The sequence below is a fragment of the Lynx canadensis genome, chromosome E3, assembly GCF_007474595.2.
Source record: "Lynx canadensis isolate LIC74 chromosome E3, mLynCan4.pri.v2, whole genome shotgun sequence".
Lineage (NCBI taxonomy): Eukaryota > Metazoa > Chordata > Mammalia > Carnivora > Felidae > Lynx > Lynx canadensis.
In genome coordinates, this window is record NC_044318.1 from 3,005,596 (window position 1) to 3,024,985 (window position 19,390).

A 19,390-nucleotide genomic window follows, 5' to 3' on the forward strand; every position below is an offset into this window, starting at 1 on the left:
CAGGAGCACGGCCGGGCGCGGTGCCTTCTGGGAGACCGGGTGCCCCCCCCCGCAGCTGCTACGTCACGACCGGTACTTCGCTTCCGGTGCGGAAGCCTGGTCTCCCCGCTCGGAGCGAGCAGTCTGCGCTTGTGAAGGCGAGGCTCGAGGCCGGCGACAGACCCCTCGGCGACAGAGGGAGGTTAGGGTGGCGGCAGCCGCTGTGTCTGGGGCTCTGTTTGGGAGACGAAAGGCAGAAAGCTGGCCCCAGTCCTCCATGACGGACTGGCACCTCTCCAGGTACTGGCGGTGTAGCTCCATGACCTGCTGGGAAATGTAGTTCGGCTCCAAATAGCCAACGGGTGACCGCCAGGCGCGGCGGTTGCGACGGGGCAGTCCCACTCCCATCCCACCCACACCCCACCCCTGCGGCTCGGCCGGATGTGGGCTGTCTCTGGGACCGGAAGATCTGAGCGAGGCGGCGGCTGTTTCCGCCAGAGCGTCCAGTGTGGGTCAAAGGACTGCAGAGGCGGTGAGTGGGTGGTGGGTCAAGGTCTTTGCCGGGTTCCGGGTCCTGTCACAGCTGTCCCTCCTGACGGGGGCGGCCCGTAGGTCAGAGCCGGGCGACCCTCCCTTTCTCTGCTTGCCAGCTTCTACCGTGCGTTCTGAACGGGTCATCTTGTTTTCAGAGAAATCCTAGTGGTCCTTCTCCAGTCGCCTTCGTTTCCGTCCTCAGCCTCTCACGGAGGCCTAAGCATCCTTTCTCCTTGCGTTGTTCCTGTACTCGGTTTATTCCCCAGTGAGGCACTGCTCAGGGTTGTGACAACCTCGGGGCAGGGATCGCCTTATTCCTCTAAGCAACACCAGCCTCCGGCTGGGTGACAAAAGTAAAAATACAAAAAAATTTTTTTCTTAACCTTGACTGTAGGTGACTCACTTAGCCATGGTTTAAAATATGTTACAGAAGGGGCGCCTGGGTAGCTCAGTCGATTAAGCGTCCTACTTCGGGTCGCGATCTCGCCGTTTGGGAGTTCAAGCCCCACATCAGGCTCACTGCTGTCAGCCTGTCAGTGCGGAGCCGGGAGCCTGCTTCAGATTCTCTGTCTCTTTCTCTGCTCCTCTACTACTCGTGCTCTGTCTCTCAAAAATAAATAAACGTTAAAAGAATTTTTTTTAATATGTTACAGAGTAGTGTCAAAACTGTGTTCTACCACAAGTTTTTGTAAAAATAAAGAATACTTGCCTTTCCAGGCATCAAACACAAAACAAAGCAAACAGAACAAAAATTGCTTCAAGCAATGCAGTATGGTTTGGGGGCACCTGAGTGGCTTAGTCGGTTAATTCTTTATTTGGGCTCAGGTCATAATTTCACAGTTGGTGAGGCAGAGCTCTGTGTTGGGCTATGTGCTGACATCATGGAGCCTGCTTGGAATTCTCTCTCCCTCTCTCTCTGCCCCTCCCTTGCTCAGGCGTGTGCTTTCTAATAAATAAACTAAAAAAAAAAAAGGGTGCTGGTGGGGCCTGAGTGGCTCAGTGAGTTAAGTGGGGGACTCTTGATTTCAGCTCAGGTCATGATCTTGTGGTTCGTGGGTTCCATCCCTGCATCTAGCTCCACGCTGACAGCTCGGAGCCTGCTTGGGATTCCCTCTCTGCCCCTCCTGTGTGCTTGCACTGTCACCTGCCCCCTCAAAAAAAAAAAAAAAAGTATGCAGGTCATGATCCCATGGTTAGTGAGTTTGAGTCCCACATCAGATTCCATGCTGACGGTGTGGAGCTTGCTTGGGATTCTCTGTTTACCTGCCTCTGTGCCCCTCCTTCACGTTCCTTCTCTCTCTCTGTCTCTCTCTCAAAATAAATAAGATCAGTATGATTTGAACTAGGAGTCAATAAATAGAACAGTAGAAAAGAATAGTAAATACCAAAATTGACCTGAATGTCTGTGAACCTGTATGAAGGGTAGCATTTCAACTTAGCGTAAAATAGATGATGCTAAGCAAAAATTGTCTCTTCTTCTGGAAAGAAAGTAAGGCTCGTTTCCTTATACTGTACACAAAAAAATGGAATTTAATAACCAGTAAAAGAACACAAAAGAACGTTAATGTAGACGCAAAGCAAGAAACCAAAATGCCTTAAAGTAAAATATAATCCTGTGTAACTGTATTTTACAAAAACTTTGAGGGCGCCTGGGTGGCTCAGTCGGTTGAGCATTCGACTTCGGCTCAGGTCAGGATCTCGCAGTTTGTGACTTCTAGCCCCGCATCAGGCTCTGTGCTGACAGCTCAGAGCCTGGGTCCTGTTTCAGACTCTATGTCTCCTTCTTTCTGCCCCTTCCCTGCTCATGCTCTGTCTCTCTCTGTCTCTCAAAAATGAATAAACATTAAAAAAAAAACTTTAAGAAACAGTATTAATAAAGTCAAATAATGAATAGACTGGAAAGCAATTGTAAAAGAAAGACCAGATAAAGAATTAGACATTCCCAACATACAAAGAACTCCTGCCAGCTGATAAAAGACAAAAGGCAAAGGCTATGAAGTCACGAAAACTAAATGGCCATTAATATTTGAAAAGAAGCTTAGGCACTTTGGAAATAGTTTGTCAGTCTCTCAGAATGATATCCCAGAATTACCGTGGCCCAGCAATTCCATTCTTAGGTATAAGCTCAAGAGAAATGAAAACATATTTCCATACAAAAACTTGTATGGGAATAGCAGCATTATTCATAATGGCTGAAAAGAAACAATCCAGATGTCTATTAACTGATGAGCGGCTAAACAAGATGTAGTATGTCCCTACAGTGGATTATTTTTCAGCAATAAAAAGAGGAATGAAGTACTAACGCATCATTTAACATGGATGGACCTAGAAAACATGCCAAGCGAAAGAACCCAGTCATAGAAGCCCGCATATTGTATGATTCTACTGGCATGAAGTGTCCAGAACGGGCAAATCCACAGAGACAAAAAGTGGGTAGTGGTTGCCAGGGGCTGGGGATAGGACAGAATGGCAAGTGACTGCCAGTGGATGTAGGGCTTGTTTTGGGGGTGATGAAAATATTCTGGATTTAGTGCTGAGGTTTGTACATATTGTGAATATACTAAAACCCGCTTGATACATACTTTGATGCTTATTTTTAAGAGGGGGAGACAGAGCGCAAGCAGGGGACGGGCAGAGAGAGGGAGACACAGAATCCGAAGCAGGCTCCAGGCTCCAAGCTGTCAGCACAGAGCCCGACGCGGGGCTCGAACTCACAAGCTGTGAGATCTTGACCTGAGCCGAAGTTGCATGCCTAGGTGCCCCTTAATATACACTTTGAAAGGGTGGATTTTATGGTATGTGAATTCTATCTCAATGAAAAAAAAAATAGGGAAATTTTCATCTTACAAATACAAATGTTTAGTATCTAAAATATTTATGTAGTTCCATAAAAATATTTATGGAACTACAGACAGCTGAGTTCCCTATCTAGATTCTACATAGCAAGTAGTTAAAGGAACTGTGCTGTTCCTGTAGAATGAAGTGAAAAGTAGGAGTTCATATGGAAAATTCACAGCCTCACTAACAGGTGATGAAATAAATGAAATAAATAAATTAAAACATAGGTAAAACCCCATTACATCTCTACTGAGTCCGCAGAAAAAATGTTTAAATGACAAACATTACTTTGGGCATGAAACATTATTTAATCTTTCTGAAGGGTTGTATGGCCAGCTGTAACAAGTGTCATCAAATAGTTCACATTCTGAAGCCATTTTATGAATAACAGAAAATATATATGTACGGGGAGGTGGTGGAGAAAATACAGGAAGATGTTCATGGAAAGGTTTCATCAAGGGGAAACTGGGAACAGCTAAGCAAATAGAACACATGAACTGTGTTGGAGTATCAACTGTGTGCATAGAACCAAACTCCAGGAAGGAACCAAGGCCTTGTTTCATGTTCTGGCCACAACTGTGGAGAACTTGAGTCCAGTCTAGGTTCTAGCATGAAAATGGAAAGATGAGTTGGAGTAGGAGAGGTTTAGAGTCTAATATTCTTTTGATTCTTTTCCCTCTTACATCCTTTCTCTTTGCATCTCTTTAAATGGGGGATGACAGAGGGAGTACCTGAACTAGAACACCCAATATTCCACAGATTCTCCATGGATCAGGACAGATTTTTTTTTAAAAGCTGACACTTGAAATGTGTGTCTCTTTTCCCACTCGAGCAGCTCCGTCTTTCTCATGGTGTTCAGTAGGGAAGCGGGATCTCACAGTGATCGACTAAGTGACAACAAATTGAGTGCAAACCGAGTGCAATTATGACCAAATTTTCAAATCGGTTTATTTATGAGGCCCAGTCTGCTTGATTGATTTTTCAGCTTTCCAAGTCCTCAAGAAAAGAGGGGGATGGAATGAAGGGACACATCTTTGCCATAGAGTTCTGAGGGAACCTGAGGGTGAGGTTTCTGTCTCGGGGACATCTTAGGGTGCTAATTCTTACAAGGATTTATTAAGCAACAGCCATGTACTTCCTCCTTTGAGGTATCATCAGTACATGTGCTCCCTTCACCCTTGTTTTACCAATATTTGTGTACCTAGCTTATTTCTGCAACCATCCCATAGGCATTTTGGACATAGACGCTATTCTCTTATTCGATATATTACCCACAGCAGCTGAAACCCAGTAAGTGTTCGATAATGACAGTTGAGTATACGGATTCAAGATACAAGGCTGGGAGCCAGAAGAGAGATGCAAAGTGTTGGGCATTCAGGGAGGCCCCTGGCCACCCACTGGACAGATGATCAGAGGATCCGTGTTCTTCCCTCCATCATGTGTTCCAGGGCTGAAGATAGGCTGAAGGGGCCCAGAGCAAGAGAAGCTGGTGAATGTGTAGATAACGGATTTGTTTGTTACATTGTAAAAGGAAATGTCTCCGGTGGTGTAATCAAGGAAGATGCCGACACGTCTGGGGGGTTCCGTCATCTGCAGGCGCGTTGGGGGAATGGTGGACACCTGGAATTCGCTTCGCTTTGTCATCATCACCACCCAATAGCCATTGTCAGGTGACAGAGTCATGTTCCCCTTCCTGCTCATGGATGCCTTGCAGATACCCAGGATCCACCCTGTCTTGTTTCCTACCTCCACTTCCCAATAATGGCGGCCAGAGAGGAAGCTTGGAAGGCCTAGGGCAATGATGCAACTATCGAATCTTTCTGGACTGTCAGGCAGACGATCCCACTTGTTTCCAAGTCTCACGCTTTTCAGGTCATTAGAGAAGATGAGATTGGGGTGGGCAGTTTCTGTGTCCAGAATCACATTAACTGCAGAGAGAATTAGAATACCTAGCTGGGGGTCCATGGGCAACATCCCCACAGGGTCCTCCCCACCTCCAGGAAACATGCAAAGGGACATTCTTCTAGAATTCAGTGGAGGTCAGCACGGAGACCCAGCAGGTGAAGGCCACTTGCCTTGGTCTGGGCACTTACCGGCATGTGTCTGAGCGCAAATGAGTTCTGGAACTATAGAGAAAAACAAGATGGGAGAGGGGGGATCCCTGAGCATCCCAATTCAGAGAGGCTAAATCTACTCTGGTCACTGCAACCAGGACAGACAAGGACCCCCATCCCAGCTCAGGACCTTGCTTCCTCTGCTTGGATTAACCCCCTTCCTCCCAGACCCCAGGGTCTGCCTTGGAGACTCTGTGGTCTGATGAGACGACCCAACCAACAAGTCCAGTACAGAGCCTATGAGGGCTTTCTTCTGCCTTTGATACGCGTGTTTCTCTCTCTTCTAAATAATGCCCAGAAGTCAAGCATAGGGAATATCACAGTAGCCCCTGGCAAGCACATTATACCACCACTGTACTCACCATTGATGGTGTCCATTTCTGAATGCAGAATTTCTAAAAGAAGAAAGGGAGGTTGAGTTAGGTTCTGTGGCTAGGGACAGATCAGGAAGAGGCTGAAGGTGGCGTCAGAATGGCCGTGGGCGATGGGGAAGAGATGCCCGGGGGTTCTGGGCTATGTGGATCTCAGGGAGGAAGTCAGCAGGTACCTCCCATTTTCTTCCTAGCCCACCTACCCGAGAAGTACTTCATGCTCTTCTCCACAAACTCTGATTTCTGGTAGAACAAATGCATCTTTTTTTCCACCTCTGGAGGAGTGGCCCATGGCTTAGGGACAGTCACCATCTTGGCCCTAGAGACAAAAGATTGTTGGGGCGCCTGGGTGGCTCAGTCGGTTGAGCGTCTGGCTCTTGATTTTGGCTCAGGTCATGATCTTGGGATCATGGTCCCAGGGTCGTGGGATTGAGCCCCGAGTCAGGCTCTACAATGAGCTTGGAATTTGCTTAAGATTTCTCTCTCTCTCTCTCTCTCTCTCTCTCTCTCTCTCTCTCTCTGCCCCTCCCCCACGAGCACTCTCTCTTTCTCTGAAATTAAAAAAAGACTGTTGGCCAGAGAAGGCAGGAGCCTAGGGGTAGTTCCCATGAGCTGGAAGTAAGGTGCAACCTCCACAGGGCACACCCAGTCTGCCTGGGTTTTGCAAAGAAAGTCTTCTCTGGACTTTGAGTTTTAAACACTGGTCCTCAACTTTGGCCACAGATTGGCCTGACCTAGGGGTTTTTAAAAAACACTGATATCAAAACCACGATCACTTTTAATAGTGGCCTGAAAATGGTGCTGATATTGAAATGTTCAGCCCAGAATTAGCTAGGTCAAATTAATTACACTTCTTCGGTCTTTTGCCGTTGAAATAGAAATGATAAGAAGAACAAAGAGCCACAATGAGATATGACTCATTAGAATGGCTATTATTATTTCGAAAAAAATCAAAATGACAAGTATTAGCAAGGACCTGGAAAAATTGGGACCCTTGTGCATTGGTGGTAGGAACGTAAAATGGTGTAGACACGGTGGGAAATAGTATAGTGGTTCCTCAAAAAACCAGACATAGAATTACTATATGACACATCAATTCTACTTTTGGGTATATACCCCAAAGAATTGAAAGCAGAGACTCAAACAGATGTATTTGTAGCAGCATCATTCACAATAGCTGTAAGGTGGGAGCAATCCAAGTGTCCACTGATGGATGAAAGGATAAACAATATTGGTGTCGACATACAATGGAGTATTTCTCAGCCTAAAAAAATGAACCAAATTCGGATACATCCTATAATGTGGATGGACCTTGAAGACATTACGCTGAGTGAGATAAGCCAGGCACAACAGCACAAATACGGAATGATTCTACTTCTCTGAAGCAGTTCAAGTAGTCGAATTCACAAAAACAGAAAGTAGATTGGTGGTTGCCAGGGGTTGGGTGAGGGGGCAGTGGGGAGTTAAGGTTTAATAGTATGAAGTTTCCATTTGGGAGGATGAAAAAGTTCTGGAGACGATGGTGGTGTCGGTTGCACGATAATACGAATGTACTTAATGCCACTAAACTGTACATCTAAAAATGGTTAAAGTGGTAAATTTCATGTAAGATATGTTTTACCACCAAAAAAAAAAACAAAAAAAAAAAAACCGGGGAAAGGACAAGAAAAATGATGCCAGGGTCAGACTCTTGGAGATTTGCGTTGAATTTGTGTGCCAGGGCCTGGATGTCAGGCTTTTGTAAAGCTCCCAGGATGACTGTTAACATCCAGCGTCCTCTCTCCCTTTCTCTTCCCTCCCCTGTCGTCCTCTCTCCCTTTCTCTTCCCTCCCCTGTCGTCCTCTCTCCCTTTCTCTTCCCTCCCCTGTGGTCTGGGCTTAGCATCTCCGCCCTTAGCAGGCGTTTCCCTCCCCATAAGCATTCGTGGGCTCAGGGAGGGAGGCACTTCTGCAGGAACAGTTTTCGTGAGGCAATTCGCCTTTAGGGAGGTTTCTTAGGAACCACCGTTAGCACCACAGGCTGTGTTTGTTCTTTCCGGTCTTCAGCCTGTGCTCTTCCTCCTGATCACACTCCCATTTTCCCTACACAAATCCAAAAAGGCCTTTGCAAGCTGCAGGAGATGGGAGAAGCCCAGGAGGAGCCACAGACCCGGGGTTGGGAGCATCTCCCTCCTAGGAATGCCTCCCCTACTGCTTCCTGTAGCACACCCAAGGAAACAGGAGGGAGCCTCTCGGTACCTGTGCAGGGTGACTCCGATGTCCTAGGAGAGAAAAGAGGGAAGCTCTCCATTACCAGTCTCCTAGGGGCTGTGCTGACTCCTGGCCCTTCCTCCTGATCTCTCAGCCCCAGGGTATCAGTAAAAGTGGGCACCTCTCCCCAGTTCTAATTCTCATCGCCCAGTGGGGCTTGCAGCAGAACCACACCCAAGCCCTGCTTTTCTCTTCTCGGAGATGCCAGGGGATCCCTTGAATGCCGGGACACCCTGGGCTCTTGAGAGCTCATCAAGGGGATCTGGACGTAAGACTCTCGTCCTGTACTGATTTGGGTAGAACTATTGCAGTGCTGGGAGCCCATGTCGTCCTGCTGGGCACAGCGGTCAGGGGAAGGCCGGGTCCAACCACACTCACCTGCATGAGCTCCCATTCCGGCTGGCTCTGTTTGACCTCCATCTCCCCAATCAGCTCATTGAGAAGGGCGATGTCTCTGGACGCTCGGGTGCTGTATGACTCCCTGACGTGGCCAATGGTCTGGCCCAGCTCCTCGAGGGAGGCCATGAAGAACTTCTCTTGCTCTTCCAGAAAATGGTACAGCTGCTTCAACTGGTGCCGGATTCTCTGCTTCCGGGTTTCGATTTGTTTCTGGGGAACAGAAAGGTGTAGGGGGTCTGTGCAGGGTGCTGGGTGTGTGTGCCCAGAGAATCCCCAGAAGCCCACCTCCTGGCGATGGATAAGAGGCAGGCTTCCTCAGCTTCTTGGAGGCCTGCATTTCAGAGCAGGAGGCAAAATGGACAGAACCTTCCAGAACAGACTGAGAGTGGCAGGGGCTGGCTCCCGTAAAATGCCCTGAAACCTAGTGTCATGGGTTGATTTGTATCCCCTCAAATACCTATGTTGAAATCCCAACCTCTACTACGTAAAGAATATGATCTTATGTGGAAACAGCGTCATTGCAGATGCAATTAGTTAAGATGAGGTCATCCTGGAGTGGGGAAGCTGGGACACAGACACACGGGGAGAACGCCATGTGAAGAAACGTAGGCAGAAGGTGAACAAGCTGAGGGGAGAATCCCGGGATGTGTCTTTCCCTCAAAACCTTCAGAAGGAACCAATCCTGCCAGCAACTTGATGCTGGACTTCTGGCCTCTAGAACTGTAGAGAATATATTTCTGTGGTTTAAGCCATTCTGTCCGTGGCACTTGGTTACGGCAGCCACAGGACACTAAGATACCCGGTGTCACCTTCTTTCTTCCTTGAAAGCCAGTGTGCGGATGGCCTCTACCTGGGGTTATAAATGGACGAGGTTGTAACTACCAAATCATCCAGGAGGGAGACCTCACTCCCTGTCAAAGTGTTGGCATGTAGAAGGTCTTCAGTGTGGCTCTGAATGAAGGCCGTCGTCCATTCATGTGAAGTGAACTTGACCTCCACTACCATTGCACAGAGGTCAGCCCTTGGTCCATATTCTACCACCCTCTTTCTCCTCATCACTAGAGAGTTCCTGCAGAGAGGTGAAGTGGCTCTAGGGCACCTTCCCCTTCCTCCATGGAGAGAGAAGCCCCTTCGGATCCTCTAGGATCTGGACTTAAAAAAAAAGTCGTTTCATTTTTGGCTCAAAAGCATAGTTGGTCCTTTTGAACCAAAAATGTCTCCTTACCTTTGGTGGTGGTTGTCGATGGCAGCAACACTGGCTTTTTTCTTTCTTAAAGAGGACAGGCCAGTTGTCATGTTTACTGTTCTAAAATTGTTTGATAGTTTTGCCCATGATTAAATTCGGCTACATGTCGTGGACAAGAATACCATATACTTAGTGCTCTGGCTTCCCTAGCACATGGCACGGGGAGGCAGAGTGTCCACTTTGTCCCTCACTATTATTGTGAGACTGAGATCGGTCTCTTGGTTGAGGAGGGGTCTATCTCATCTCTCCACTGTAAATATACATTATTTTCTTTATAATTATCAAGTAATCGGAGGAGTCAGTATCCTGTTCTCTTACAATCTCCTGCTGAAAATTTTAGCATCTGTTGATGATCCCTGTTGGTGTCAATTCTTATACCGGTGCTCGTGTAATGGAAATGTTTTGTTTTTTATTGTTTATTTTTGAGAGAGAGGGTGTGGGGGAGGGGAGAGAGAGGATCTGAAGTGGGCTCTACACTGATTGCAGCGAGCCTGATGTGGAGCTCGAACTCATGAACTGTGAGATCATGACTTGAGCCGAAGTCAGACGCTCAACTGACTGAGCCACCCAGGTGCCCCTGGAAAATTTCTAATTCAATTATTCTTCTATATTTGTTTTAGCTGGCATTGTGCTATAAAAAAGAGCTTCCCCTTCCCCCTTCCATATGATTAAACAAAAAAAAATTTTTTGACTGTTGAAAGAAGGAGGAAGAACAGAAGGGGAAAACAACATCACCTTTCTACAGGGGCTCATGTCATTGTAAGTGTCTTAAGGGAAGGGCAGACCTTCTTGTCCACCTGAGTTTCCCTGAGACCCAGGCTCTGCCTCACCTTCATGACAGGGGCATCCCTGACCTCTCCTTCACCCACACGTTCCAAGCCACTTAGGATTATAGGGTTTTCTTTCATTACACTTCATGAGTTTCCCACAAGTCAGACACCTGGGCCAATGCCATGCCTGTCCCCATTCCTGCCCTTTGTTATCTTTGCCTGTTCCCCATTGTGGTGTGGTAGGAGATGGTGTCCCCATTGTGGTGTCAGGAGATGCCTGACAGAAATGCGTCAGGCAAATTAAGGCTCATTGGGGGAGGCGAATTCGCTTGCAGGAAAAAGGAAGTAACTTATGTGTCCAAGTTCCACAGAGGAAGGCCCACAAGTGTATTTATTGAAATACGTGGCACCACAAAGTGACAGTTTTAAAGAAAATGTCGACTTTAACCATTTGAATTTTAAAAATCAATATGGTGTTTGTAAAAAAAATAAAATGGACAACAATTATAAAAACGATACAGAGGACTATTTAAAATGGAAAAGTCTTGGGGCACCTGGGTGGCTCACTTGGCTAAGCATCTGACTCTTGATTTTGGCTCAGGTCATGAATTCACGGTTCGTGAGATTGAGCCCTGAGTGGGGCCCCCTGCTGACAGGCTGGAGCCCGCTTGAGATTCTCTCTCTACCCCCCTCTCTGGCCCTCCCCCCTCAAAATAAATAAAAAAGATTAAAAAAAAAATAAAACAAAATGGAAAAGTCTCACCTCCCATTTCCTCAATCCCATCCCTCACCAACAGCCACTGGTGTTAGTTTCGCTGAACCATTTTGCGGCGAGTATGAGAAACACAGGGTCCTCGGAGATTCCCTTCCCTGCTGGAGGTGGGTCTCCCTCTCCAGGGGCAAGCTCATCCTTGGATTCCTGTCACCTCCTTGCCCCGTCAAGAACAGGTGATTCTATTTTTTTTAATGTTTATTTGTTTTTGAGAGAGAGAGAGAGTGCACACAAGCAGGGGAGGGGCAGAGAGAGAGGGAGACACAATCCAAAGCAGGCTCCAGGCTCTGAGCTGTCAGCACAGAGCCCGATGCAGGGCTCGAACCCATGAACCGTGAGATCATGACCTGAGCCAAAGTCAGATGCTTAACCGACTGAGCTACCCAGGAGCCCCCAAAGCAGGTGGTTCTAAATATGTGATCGGTTCTGTTTCCCTATGAACCAGAACATAATTTGGGGACCCCCCTGCTCACACTTGGTCCCCTCCCTCCTTCTGTAGGGGTGAATCCAGGCAAGGACTGGCCACAGAACACCCCTGGCCTTACCAGGAAGTCCGCGGTCTTCTTATCCCCCTGAGATCTCTGCTCCTCCCCAGATTTTCTCAAGTCCTTCAGATACTCCAGCTGCTTTTGAATTTGCTCCTGGAAAAGGGGCACTTTGTGAAGTTTAAACTTGGAGTTGGTGCCAACTGTAGAGGGAAAAATCTGCTGTAGGGAGAAAGGCGGATGGTGCTGCAGCCAAGAGCATAGGGAGGGTGCCCAGGAAAGAGGAAGAATGAATCCATCTCATAAGGGAAGCAGAGCCAAGAAGTGGTGAGAGATTCATAAAGACCTGTGAGCACCTGGATTCAGCGATGCCTGAAGCCAGTGCCCTCGGATCTCAGCTACGTGAACCACTAAATTCCCTCCTTGCTGGTTTGGTTTGTGTTGTGTTTTGTCATTTACAACCCAAGAATGCTGGTTAATGCATCACCCCCCCCCCCAGGGTTGTTGGGAAAATAAAGCTGCCCTGGCACGTCCCAGTGACCAGCAGAGAAAGCCCCCCACCCCCGGCCGCAACAGGGAGCCCTACCTTATATTCCAGGGCAGCCTCCTCGATGGGGCGCACCCGGTGGCCTCGGTGCTCTTGACTCAGCCTGCAGATGAGGCAGATAGGCTCCCTGTGGTCCTCGCAGAAGAGCAACTGGGCCTGCCTCATATGTCGCTCACACTGTGGCAGGGCCTTGGGGCTCAAGCTGGTCATATGCAGGCCCTCCTGCTGCTTGCAGTCTCCTGAGTTCTTTACCAAGAGTGGGGCCTGGCTCTGGAGCCAGCTAGTTGAGCAGCTGTCTGAGGTCTTGGGATCCCTGGAAGCCACGGAGCGTCTGCAGGAATCGCGCACATGCGTGCCACCAACCGGGTCTCCTTCCTGGGCACGGCCAAGGACATACACAGCCTCATCCCGTGGCTTCCCTGGAGACACGGCAGTGGAAGAAGTTCCTGAGTGACAAAGCCAAGGTGTGATGCAGGGGTGCTACCAAGCACAGCAGAGGGAGCAAGCCTACGCCTGGGACACATGAGTTCCTGGTTAGACTGTGGCCGCTTCTAGCTTGTCCTCCCCTGACTTCGCTCCAGCAAGGCAGTCAACCACCCACTGGAACTGAGGGCTAAGGGCTAGATCTCAGGGCAGTCCTGAGACTTGCAATCCTTGGGTATTTATCCTAAAGAAGGGTCTTTTGTTATAAATTCTATGCCTTCTTCCCACACAGACGCGGATCTGGCAGGTGATATAAAGGCAGCGAGACATTCTGACCAGTGTTTGCTCTGCCGCTGAAAACCACCCAGGCTGCTCAAGACGTGAGCGGGATCTCCCTGAGGACGTGGATTTACTCGCAGCCTGACCCCTAGGAGAGTCGATGGCACACGGTAAGGAGTTGAGAAGTGTGTGTTCAGTGAAAGACCTCTCCTCCCATCCAGTTCAGGAAGTCTTAAGCAGAAGTAAAGAAAGGGATTTGACTTTATAAGGCTGAAGGGCTTAACCCACCATGATGAGAAACAGCTGCGACCAGCTGTGCCCCAGGACCACAGCACAACTTCACGAGGCAGAAATGACAGGAGGTACAAGAAACAGAAACACACTCAATCCATCAGTCCCCTCCCACCCCCTCTCACAAGGTCCCAGGAATTCCTATCACGTCTGTAAGCCAGACTGTGGGAGGCCTGCCTGGTAACCATTTTCCCCTCCTTCCCTAGTGATAGAATTGATTGCTTCCCATCAACTGATGGCTGCTTCCCACCCCCAACCCCCCTGCAAACCCCTACATTTCTCAGCCTCCCTTGCTGTTAGGTGTGGCTATTTGACTGCTTTCTGGCCAAAGGGATATAAATGGAGGCATCACGAGCAGCTTCTAGAAACTTCTGGAAATCTTGCCTAAGTGATACTCTTCTCCTTTGTCCTTCCACCCTGCTGCTCGGAATGAGACCATGAGCTTGAGAGCCAGCTTGGTGGAACAGAAAAGCAGCAGGAGCCTGGTTCCTTGTTATGAACTACCTGTGAGTCACGTATATGAAAGAGAAACGAACTTCTAGCTTGTGTCAGTTAGCATTACGTTGGCATTTCTGTCACCCACAACCCAACATAATCCTAATTTCTGCCCCCTAAGCGAAAGACATTTAGCATTTTAGCCAGCAGCTCTCCTTGCTGCCCAGAGAGAGGGGTGAATGGCAGAATCTCAGCCCCGTGACATACTGCCATGGGGTCATTGTGAGAAGCGGGTATTTTTACCCAGTCTTTCCCAGATGCTCAAGCTGGAGTCCATGAATCCCTTGGAATTCTAAAGGACTTCAGGGTGTCTAAGAACTGACTGGCTGAACTTTGATGCAGCATTTTGTGAACATGTGCATACGTGCATTTTCTCAGGATTCACATCCTACCTCAGATTCCCAAAGGGTCGGGGATGTCAGGGGAAATCCAGGCATCTGGCGACATAAATACACTGGGGATAAAAGGAGGTTTGTGCGGGAACATGTGCACTGGTCACCATCTCTAAGGATGCCAGGTCTTGTGAGTTTTGGGGTCCTTTCTCACCTGAAGAAGGAGGAACTTCTGGATCTGAAGGCTCATGGAACTCACCGCCTACCACCTCTGTCAAGGCCTCAGGGGGTTCTTGACCCGCAGTTCCGTTCTTCTTAGAAGGTCCTGTAGATTCTGCTTGCTCCCAGGTCGTCTTTGCTCTAGTCAACGTTACATTGGGAAGTGTGTTCCTGAATGCTCCCCCTTTCGGGCTCATGGAATGTTCTGGATTCCTAAAGCCTTTCTCTGGAGTCACAGTAGCCCCTACATTCAGAGTGGCCACTTCACTGAGGGTGGCCGCCGAGTCTGGATTGTCACTTGTCATTTTCTCTTGAGACAGAAGAGTTTCTGGGTTGGGGACTTCTCTCTCTCCTGAAAAAATGGTAATTTCAAGACTTCTGGGGCGCTTCTGTCCAGAAGGTAAATGTGCTTCATTTATTTTGGATTTTGTCCTTCCTAGGGACCCAGTAAGCGACCCATAGTTCAGTCCTTGGAGCCTTCCTAAAGAGCTGGCGTTCCTGCGTAGCCTGACACTGGGTTCGATCCCCCTTTCCCCCTGCAGCTTGCCAGGGAATGGGCATTTCCTGGAGGACAGAGTCGCGTTCCTAGCCCCTGGCTTGCCCAGCATATCCAGGCCTTCGGAGGTCTTCTGATCTCTCCGTTTTCCCTGAGGCTTCTTCTGGGTCCCCCTTCCGGCCTCAGGCTGGCTGGATGGCAGACTGGGGGCCCCGTCACCACTTTGCCGCTGCCTATCACCTTCCAGGACATCTGGTATCCTCAGGCCTTTGGGCTTATTCTCCCCGGAGGAACAAGACATTGCTGAACCGTCTGCGCCACTTTCTTGTATCAGAGACTCTGCAAAGACAGCAAGATGCAAAGGCATGAAAATGTGTGGTGCTCGGGGCCAGGGGTTGGGAGAAGGGCGAGAAGGGGAATCCTCTTAATTACAGAGGTTTTGGGGTGCCGGGGCGGCTCAGTCGGGTAAGCGTCCGACTTCGGCTCGGGTCGCGACCTCGTGGTTCACAGGTTCGAGCCCCGCGTCGGGCTCTGCTGACAGCTCCGAGCCTGGAGCCTGCTTCCGAATATGTGTCTCCCTGTCTCTCTCTCTCTCTGCCCCTCCCCCACGTGCGTTCTGTCTTTTTAAAAAACAAATAAATTTTGAAAAGATTTTCTCTCTCCCTCTCTCCCCCTCCTCCACTCGTGCTCTGTCTAAAAAAAAAATTACAGAAGTTCAGAGCGTTCTAGGCAACAGCAGTCAATTACCATTAAATAAGAAAATGCTAATTAGTTGTTCTATATTTCCCAAATGGTGCTTTTCAAACGTCTTTGACAGGAGAACGTCCAATATAAAGTCTTACACAGAATTCTTAATACATAAAATACATAAAAACCCTAGTTTACTTGTATAAGTGTGTGCATGATTATACATGTACAAAGCTCACTTATAAAATCCCTCAATAGGGGCGCCTGGGTGGCGCAGTCGGTTAAGCGTCCGACTTCAGCCAGGTCACGATCTCGCGGTCTGTGAGTTCGAGCCCCGCGTCGGGCTCTGGGCTGATGGCTCAGAGCCTGGAGCCTGTTTCCGATTCTGTGTCTCCCTCTCTCTCTGCCCCTCCCCCGTTCATGCTCTGTCTCTCTCTGTCCCAAAAATAAATAAAAAACGTTGAAAAAAAAAATTAAAAAAAAAAATCCCTCAATAAAGAAGTATTAAGGTGTTTGTCAAGCGCCCCTAATGACACATGTTAACATGAATTTGTTGGTTTTGTGAGTTAGAAAAGTTAATAAAATTTGAATTAAGTATTTGCTGACATTCCAAAGAATCCCTGAAACATCTTCCTGGGATGTAACTTGAAAACCACTACTCTAGTAAAGAAATGAAGATTTTTTGTAATTAGCACCTTAATGTTTCGTTTGAAGAAGCTCTTACTGAAATGACCTCAGAGTGGTTTAAAACACTTGGCTGTTGTAAAAACATGTTGCTTCCTAGGAAAATGGTAAGTTCTTGGAACTGGCTCCGGAACTGGGGGGAAAGCCCTGAAGATGCTAATAACCAGGTTTTAAAACATAACAAAGTAACTTACAAATTCTCCTCATCCAAAAAAAAAAAAAAAATTCTCATCAGATGACACTAGACTCCAATTACTGTTTAATCCATCACTCTTTCAAAAGCAAGAAGTTCCATGTTATTTAAACATTTCTACTTCAAAAAACACACATGGAAAGCATTTCTAATGTGTCCTTGGAGTCTGGAGGTAGAAGAAATACTCAAACACTAAAGAGTATTTTTTTACACTTGATCTTAACCAAAAGGCTGAGAAGCGAGAAAGAATATTTTTTTAAGCCGACCACGTATTAGCTCTTCCCCCAAATCTCACACACAAAAAATCTTTAAAAGCAAACATCAAATAGGTCACATTCGTCGATCACAGTGTAATGAAATCAGAAACTTACAACCAAACAGGAGCAGAAGAACAAGAGGCAGAAGGGAGGAAAACGAGGGAAGAGAAAAGATGGAGGAAAGGAAGAAAAAGGATTGGGAATTTTAGAATACCGTTGTGAAATGGGTCAGAGAGCTCAAAAGAAATTAGGTGGGTCCTCTCCCCAAGATACTTGTCGGTCCACAAGCGTTAAGCACTTAGGAAGTGCAGGATCCTCTAAGATCAGGCATCTAGCTCCTGCCTCTTCTGATTCTGTCCCACAGTCAGAATCTCAGTCTTTTTGTGTTTTTTTTTAAGCCTTTGGGAGCTTTGGCTATGCTCACCCAGCTCCAAAGACCTGAGCGGCAGAAAGGAATTGCTCGGCCAGTGTCACTGCGGTCATTGGGAAACCCGGGACTCCTAATCCTCAGGTCACAACACACTGGTCCAGACCCAAGTTCTTTCTTGCACCTCCGCCCCACCCCGTGAACAGCCCGAAGTCGTGCTGCAGGATGCAAGGGCATGGGACCTGCTTACCTGGGTCAGTCGCCTTGTGGAGCTCCTCTGCCAGGAAGTTCTGGTTGATGGCCCTCAGGACCTGCAGGGTGAGCCGCACGGCACACTCTTCCCCATAGTGGGTGATCAGCAGGGTGGCCAGCCTCACTGGCCTGGCTTTCTGGAGCTGGCCCCGGGGGATCCGGGATTGATCCTTCTCCAGGCTGGTGTTCTGGAGCTTAAACTTGAACCTCTCAAAGTCGTTGGGCACCAGCCCCTCCAGGGAGTGCAGCAGATGGTCACTAGGGGTCTTGATCATGGTGTTGACCAGGAGAGGCCGGAGCCAGATGTCTGAAACAGCTTCTGTCCTGGAGCCCAGAGGGTGAGTAAAAAGAGACAGGTTGTGAAATAACGGAAAAGGCACAGGAAACACTCTGCACTCTGGTGAAAATGGATCTGTGAGTGTCATTGTTTGTTTGTTCCCAGTGTCATCACTGGCTCATGTTCTCTTTCTGACAGGTTTGGAGAGGGCTGGGAGGGCACAACGCCTTTCCAGACACATGGTCCTCCAGACGTCCCACCCCTCACCTCCACATACCGGCCTGCAGAGCATCGGGTAAATATGTGTGTGCGTGGAAGGGGGTCTGGGATCGGATTCCAGAGCCTTCATCCTGAGCAGGCACTCAGATGCTTCCCTCTCTCCTCCCAGGATATGGGGGCGGGCGTGGGGAATAGGAACAAAGCCCTGGTCCCACGCTGAAGAGGAAAAGGGTCTGTCCCCTTGGCCAGTTGTTCTCCTGCAGACTCCTGGGATTTTATTGACTCTCCAGAGCAAATGTGGGGGGGGGGATGGAATCAACAAATGCAGCCCCACAAGCTTTGCCCTTCCCTCACCAAGAAGGAGGCGAAGCCAGAAGGGCAGTGCCAGGACACAAGCCCTGGTGTCACCCTTGCTGGTGTAGGTCCAGCTGTCTGGTACTTTCAGCATCGTGAAGGCCTCAAAACACCTTGCGTGGAAACGTCAAACTGATTTGTTTCCTACTCTGCCCCGGCTTCCTGAGGGCATACCCCCGAGGGAGGGTGCTGGTCCATGCACATTTGTGTAACAAGTTTTTTTTTTTTTTTTTAAAGTAAGCTCTACATCCAACTTGAACTCAGCTGAACTCAGAACTCTTGAACCGGCGCTTGAACTCAGAACCCGGCGATCAAAAGTCACATGCTCTATGGACTGAGCCAGCCAGGTGCCCTAAACACATATTTTGGACACCATGCCAGGATGCTGGAGAAAGAAGGGTGAAAAAGGCATAGGTGTCCTTTGGAGCTCATGGCCCAGTGTGGGGTTCTAGAAGTCGCTCCAGAGCTAATGCAAGTCGTATGTGTGGTGAGCTGACTTCTGCCACAGTTAACTGCTTCTGTCTTTCTGCTTTCTGTCTTTCTGATTTTTATCCCCAACTTTTTGTTTTGAAAAATTTCAAACCTACGGAAAAGTTGAGAAGAGTTACCTGGATTCACCAACTGTTCACATCTTACAGTACTTGGTGATTCTCTCTCTTACATACACACATGCATGAACTTTTTTTTCATTTTTTCCCCCTCTGAACCATTCGGTAATGAATCTCAAACATTATCAGATATTACTCCAAATACCAGATACCCTAAGTACTAAGAACGAGGATATAAGGATACTATTTTATTTATTTTAATGTTTATTTATTTTTTGAGAGAGAGAATGAGCAGGGGAGGGGCAGAGAGAGAGACGGGGAGACACAGAATCTGAAGGAGGCTCCAGGCTCTGAGCTGTCAATGCAGAGCCTGACATGGGACTCGAACCCACAAACTGAAAGATCGTGACCTGAGCCGAAGTCGGATGCTTAACTGACTGAGCCACCCAGGCGCCCCAAGGATATATTAAATACTCAGAATACAGTCATCACACTCTGGAAAATTAACATCATTATCATAGTTTAATGAGTCCATCATCAGATTTCTTCAGTTGCCATGGTGATAATGTCCTTGACAGCTTTTCCCCCTTTCTGATCCGGGGCTGAATCAGAGATCCTGCATCACTTTTAGGTGTCACATCTCTGACGCCTGCTTGTATCTAGAACACTCTCACACTTACCCACCTCTTAAAGTTCTGTCAAGACAATGTTTT

At 48.1% G+C, this 19,390-nt stretch overlaps 1 protein-coding gene and 1 long non-coding RNA gene across 6 annotated transcripts; one reads left to right on the plus strand and one right to left on the minus strand.

The window, feature by feature from the left end:
• The first annotated feature begins 94 nt into the window (after positions 1-94).
• LOC115504003 lies at positions 95-18,923 on the plus strand. 3 transcript variants are annotated; one of them, XR_003965547.1, is made up of 5 exons: positions 95-511; positions 13,020-13,176; positions 17,059-17,617; positions 17,755-17,851; positions 18,367-18,923. It is a non-coding gene; the product is annotated as an uncharacterized LOC115504003 (long non-coding RNA). The 3 variants fall into 3 exon arrangements; XR_003965545.1 differs by lacking the exon at positions 17,059-17,617 and having other exon boundaries at positions 112-511; XR_003965546.1 differs by lacking the exon at positions 17,059-17,617 and having other exon boundaries at positions 113-279.
• On the minus strand, positions 3,640-17,628 carry MEFV (MEFV innate immuity regulator, pyrin). Of its 3 annotated transcripts, none has more exons than XM_030300584.1 (10): positions 17,278-17,628; positions 14,339-15,178; positions 12,344-12,723; positions 11,818-11,913; positions 8,464-8,694; positions 8,074-8,096; positions 6,040-6,155; positions 5,828-5,860; positions 5,445-5,477; positions 3,640-5,279 (listed from the first exon to the last, which is right to left on the minus strand). In XM_030300584.1, the coding sequence occupies exons 1-10, from the start codon at positions 17,552-17,554 to the stop codon at positions 4,726-4,728; spliced, it is 2,583 nt and encodes an 860-aa protein (XP_030156444.1). In that variant the 5' UTR covers positions 17,555-17,628; the 3' UTR covers positions 3,640-4,725. The 3 variants fall into 3 exon arrangements, with proteins under 3 accessions (XP_030156444.1, XP_030156443.1, XP_030156445.1); XM_030300583.2 differs by having other exon boundaries at positions 12,344-12,750; positions 17,278-17,572; XM_030300585.1 differs by lacking the exon at positions 5,445-5,477 and having other exon boundaries at positions 12,344-12,750; positions 17,278-17,572.
• Positions 18,924-19,390: the final 467 nt, after the last annotated feature.